Below are 4,736 nucleotides of genomic sequence, written 5' to 3'. Positions count from 1 at the left end.
TAAAAAGTCATTAACTAGCCAAATTTAATCAGTCTGTGGTCTTGTCTTTTATCCCCATCTTCTCATTACTTCTATCACCTCCATTTTACCTTTGCTGTGATCTAAAGTCAGACATATTAGCTCTGGATTTCTATAGCATTTTGGTTTCTACTGCATCTTCATCCACTGTCAGTTACTGCCTACCAGAAACAGGCAAATGAGGTGGAATGGAAAAAACGCATGGCTTTTTAAAGATCTGTTTGCTTTACTGTTAAATCAGCAGGTAAAATATACATTGATATTAAATGTGAACATTTTTAAAAATTATTTTTTGGTATTGGGGATGGAGCCTAGTGCCATTCTACCTCTGTGGTACACCCCCAGCTCTTTTAAAATGTTTTACATTTTGACACCAGCCTTGAACCTGCAATCCTACTGTCTAGTTTTCCAAGTATTGGGATTACAGGTGTGCATCACCATACCTGGATTAAATGAGAATATTTTTCTTGTTACCCTTTTTTCTGATGATATTATGCCAGGTAACTTTTTTTTTGTTTGGTATTAGGGATTGAAACCAGGGGAATTCTACCTCCAAGATACCCCCAAGCCTTTTTTAAAATTAAAATTTTAAATTGGGTCTTGCTATGCCAGGCATGGTGGCGCACGCTTATAATCCCCGCGCTTGGGAGGCTGAGACAGGAGGATCGCACAGGTTCAAAGCCAGCCTCAGCTACTTAGTGAGGCTCTCAGCAACTTAGTGAGACCCTGTTTCAAAAATAAAATATAAAATAGGTCTGGGAGTATAGCCAGGAGGTAGAAAACCCCTGGGTTCCACCCCCAGTACCACACACAAAAAAATTGGGTCTTGCTAAGTTGCTGAGGCTGGCTTCCACACTGTGATCCTCCTGTCTCAACCTCCCAAGAACTGGGAAAACAGGCGTGTGCTATCATGTCCGGCACCAGATAACTTATTTTTATTTTACTTTTTTAGTCTTTAGTCAAGATGGGTGATAAGCCAGACTTATCAGAAGTGGAGAAGTTTGACAGATCAAAACTAAAGAAAACTAATACTGAAGAAAAAAATACTCTCCCCTCCAAGGAAAGTAAGTGCTGGGGGATTTTTAGTTGAGACAATGATAAAAGCTTAATGATGGGTTCAGTAAATAAGCCTATCTCCTAGTAAATTTTGTCACAAAGAAAGCAATAATTAGAGCACAATTGTGTTTAATGCAACAAGTTAATATCAACTAATTGACTTCCTTATTGGGGTTAAACAAATGGTTCTCACATGATAGGACCTAGTAGTATGGGAGAATAAAAACTAGTTTCTTGTTGGAAAGTACTAAAAACATATTAAATCCAACCTTAGAACATTGGGCTTAGCGCTAGAAAAACCTTAGCTTTGTCTACTTTAGGTTATCTAGTATTTTTCTGCCCCTGGAAATTTGAGCAATAATTTCATTCCTAAAGAACCCTGCATAATGAGCCGTGTTGACCTTTTCTACCTGATGTTAAGGGAAGTTGGAAGAACAAGTTCAGATCCTGTATATATTTAGGGTTCCCAGACTAAAGGGATCAGTTTTGGGGATTCTCCAAATCTATTCACAAATGCTGTGGACGTCTTTTTGTCATGTCAACATTATTTGATAGTTTCAAAATTATCTGCAAGTATGTTTTTCTTATTGTAGAATGATAAATTTTAAGAAAATGCTCCATTTACCCCACTCTCAATCTACAGAAAAATGCAACAGCAGAAATCTACTTCTCAAATGCAAAAAAATAAAAATTTTCATGAGATTCTAATGAATCTTCAGGTTGTTAACAAACATGCACACACCATCTTATGAGGATTTGTGCTGAATGCCTTGGCATTCTAAATTTAAAGCACAGAACAATTTTTTCAGGCTGGGAGTTAAATCCAGGATCTTGTGTATGCCAGGGAAGTGTGCTATCCCTTAACTGTACCCTCTGCTCAGTAGTAAAGAGTTCTTTTGGAAGAAACTGCATGTGATCTTAGGAAAATACTCTCTTAATGATTCTTTTATTTGTTTTTCTCTTCTAGCTATCCAACAGGAGAAAGAATGTGTTCAAACATCATAAGATGGGATCTCGTCCCAAGATCAAATTCCAACATTGCCTCAAAGTCTTGGTTGTAGGCTTGTTTCTTTAAACCTATGTGTTTGTAGAGATTTTAGGGACCCTGTGGTTTCCTACCTGTACTTCCTACGATTTGGTCAACAGTAGTCAACATTCCCTTAAACTCATTTCAAATTCCCATTGGTACACAAATAAATTAAAAAATACAGATGTTGTCAGCAATCTCAGCTTTGTATGTGTGGTCCTTACACCTCCTACCAGGAAAGCCAATTTTAAACTACAAAGGGCACCTCCATTGCTTCTTTATCTTCATGGAGTTGCATGCTTTTGCAGCTTCTCACAGTTTATTTTCATTTCCAATGTAGCAATAAATAATAAATATAATCACACTTTTCCTGTAGTTTATTTTTAATGTTCTTTTAAGGAATAAAATTATATTTGGGTATTATATTTTATATTTTGCTGTTGGCGCATTGCAATTATACATCATAGGTTCAGTGTGTTGAAAACATACACACACACACAGCCCATTGCATACTTTCCTCCACTCCCCACTCCACCCCGTCTACCTCCCTCGCCATACAAGTTAGTGAGATTGGTAATAATACCACATATTGCCATTTTTTTGTGGTACTGGGGATGGAACCCAGGGACTTTCTACCTCCGGGCTATACTCCCAGACCTATTTTTTATATTTTTATTTGGAAACAGGGTCTCACTAAGTTACTGAGAGCCTCACTAAGTAGCTGAGTCTGGCTTCAAACCTGCTTGATCCTTCTGTCTCCCCCCCCCCAAGTACACCATGTCCAGCTGCCATAGTGTTATTTTAACTTTTTCTTTACCTAGTCCTCCCTTTTTCACTGTCTCTCACCCCTAACCCCATTTAATTCTGCTGATCTATTTTGTCATAATTCCAAGTCCCTTATGTTTCCTATTTCTTTTTGTGTGTGTGTGTGTGGTACTGGGGATGAAACCCAGGGGCATTCTACCTCTGAGCTACACTCCTAGCCCTATTTTTATTCTTTATTTTGAAATAGGGTCTCACTAAGTTGCAGAAAGCCTGAGTAGCTGAGGCTGTCCTCAAACCCAGATCCTTCTGTCTCAGCCTCCCAAATGCTGGGATTTCAAGCGCGTGCCACCAAGCCCGGCTTTTCTATTTTCTTTCTAGCTTTTCCAAATGAGAGAAAATACACCACCCTTGACATTCTGAGGCAAATCTCACTTAGCAGAATATTCTTAAGCTCCATAGATTTTACTGCAAATGATATAATTTTGTTATTTATGGCTGAGCAAAATTTTATTGTGTGTATATATGCCACATTTTCTCTAGCTATTCATCTGTGGATGGATACCTGGATTGGTTCTATAATTAGGCTATTGTGAGTTGTGCTGCTATAAACATGGGTATGCAAATATCATAGTATTTCAATTTTTATGCAACACTGGGGGTTGAACCCAGGTACATTCTACCACTGAGCTAAACCCCCAGCCTTATTTTATTTGTGATTTGGTTTTTTTTGTGTGTGTGTGAAACCAGGGGTATTCTACAACTCTGAGCTACATCTCCAGCCTTATTTTATTTTTTATTTTGAAACAGGGTCTTGCTAGGTTGCTGAGAATCTTTAAAAGTTGCTAAGACTTGTCTCAAATCCCAGGTCCTCCTGTCTGTCTCAGCCTCCCAAGTACTGGAATTACAAGCACGTGCCACCAAACCCGGCTTTTCCTTAGACTCTGTTGTTGTAATCCCAGGGAGGGTTTACAAACTTGGGAGCCTGGGACAAAAGGATTCAAAATTTGAGGCCAATATTAGCATCTTAATGAGAACCTTGACCATATAGCAAGATCATAATTTAAAAATAAAAATAAATAAATAAAAAAGGTCTGCGATTGGATCTCAAAGGTAAAACACTCTGCGATTGAATAGCCAGTACAAAACAAAACAAAACACTACGATATTTCCTTGGCACATATTGTAGAATGTTTAAATGGCGATATAAAAATAACCCTCTTCTGTCTGGTTGTATCCTCTGCAAACACCCTTTGTGGATTTCTTACTTTCATTTTTCCTCTCTCCTCTCCTCCCCTCCCCTCCCCTCCCCTCCCCTCCCCTCCTCTCCTCTCCTCTCTTCTCCCCTCCCTCCATCTCTCTCCTTATATGTGTGTAAGAGATTTTTCCTATTCCATATTCATAGGATGTTTGATGGGAACCTGAAGGACACACTAGATAGCTGAGTCCTTGCTTTGTAGGAACAGTCTGCCAATCAGGTCCAGGCTGGTGGGTCAATCCTGCACAATACAGAAACATTCTGATTTGAAGGAGTAACATCTCAAATGTGCTTAGAGTTGATTCTCTGATGATGGGCTAGCTTTCCTGAGGACAGACCATCTCTAGGATCCAGAGCTGAAATTTCTAAAATTTAGGAAATTCTAGTGAGATCTTTTGAAAAATGTCACCATGTGGAGCCAGTAAGTTGATAAAATATGATGACCTATTTCTGTAATGGGGCTCTCCCGGACTTTTTCTGGTGGAGGGATCAAGACATTTGTAGGATGACAGAGGCTCTGATTGGTCAGAAAAAGATCATCGTATTGCACCCTCTGATTGGTCGGATTACAATGCATTTTGTAATAATGTTTATTTACCTTTTTATTGGCTTGGT

At 38.8% G+C, this 4,736-nt stretch overlaps 1 protein-coding gene across 1 annotated transcript; it reads left to right on the top strand.

The window, feature by feature from the left end:
* Positions 1 to 982: 982 nt before the first annotated feature.
* TMSB15B (thymosin beta 15B) lies at positions 983 to 2,079 on the top strand (the record flags this gene model as incomplete). The annotated part of the gene is made up of 2 exons (XM_080719211.1): positions 983 to 1,082; positions 2,042 to 2,079. 2 exons carry the CDS (start codon positions 983 to 985, stop codon positions 2,077 to 2,079), a joined length of 138 nt encoding a protein of 45 aa, XP_080575337.1.
* Positions 2,080 to 4,736: the final 2,657 nt, after the last annotated feature.

Source organism: Muscardinus avellanarius (genome assembly GCF_963383645.1).
Source record: "Muscardinus avellanarius genome assembly, chromosome: X".
In the NCBI taxonomy this organism is placed as follows: domain Eukaryota; kingdom Metazoa; phylum Chordata; class Mammalia; order Rodentia; family Gliridae; genus Muscardinus; species Muscardinus avellanarius.
Note: the sequence above shows the minus strand (reverse complement) of the source record. Positions and strands in the feature narration are given on the sequence as shown.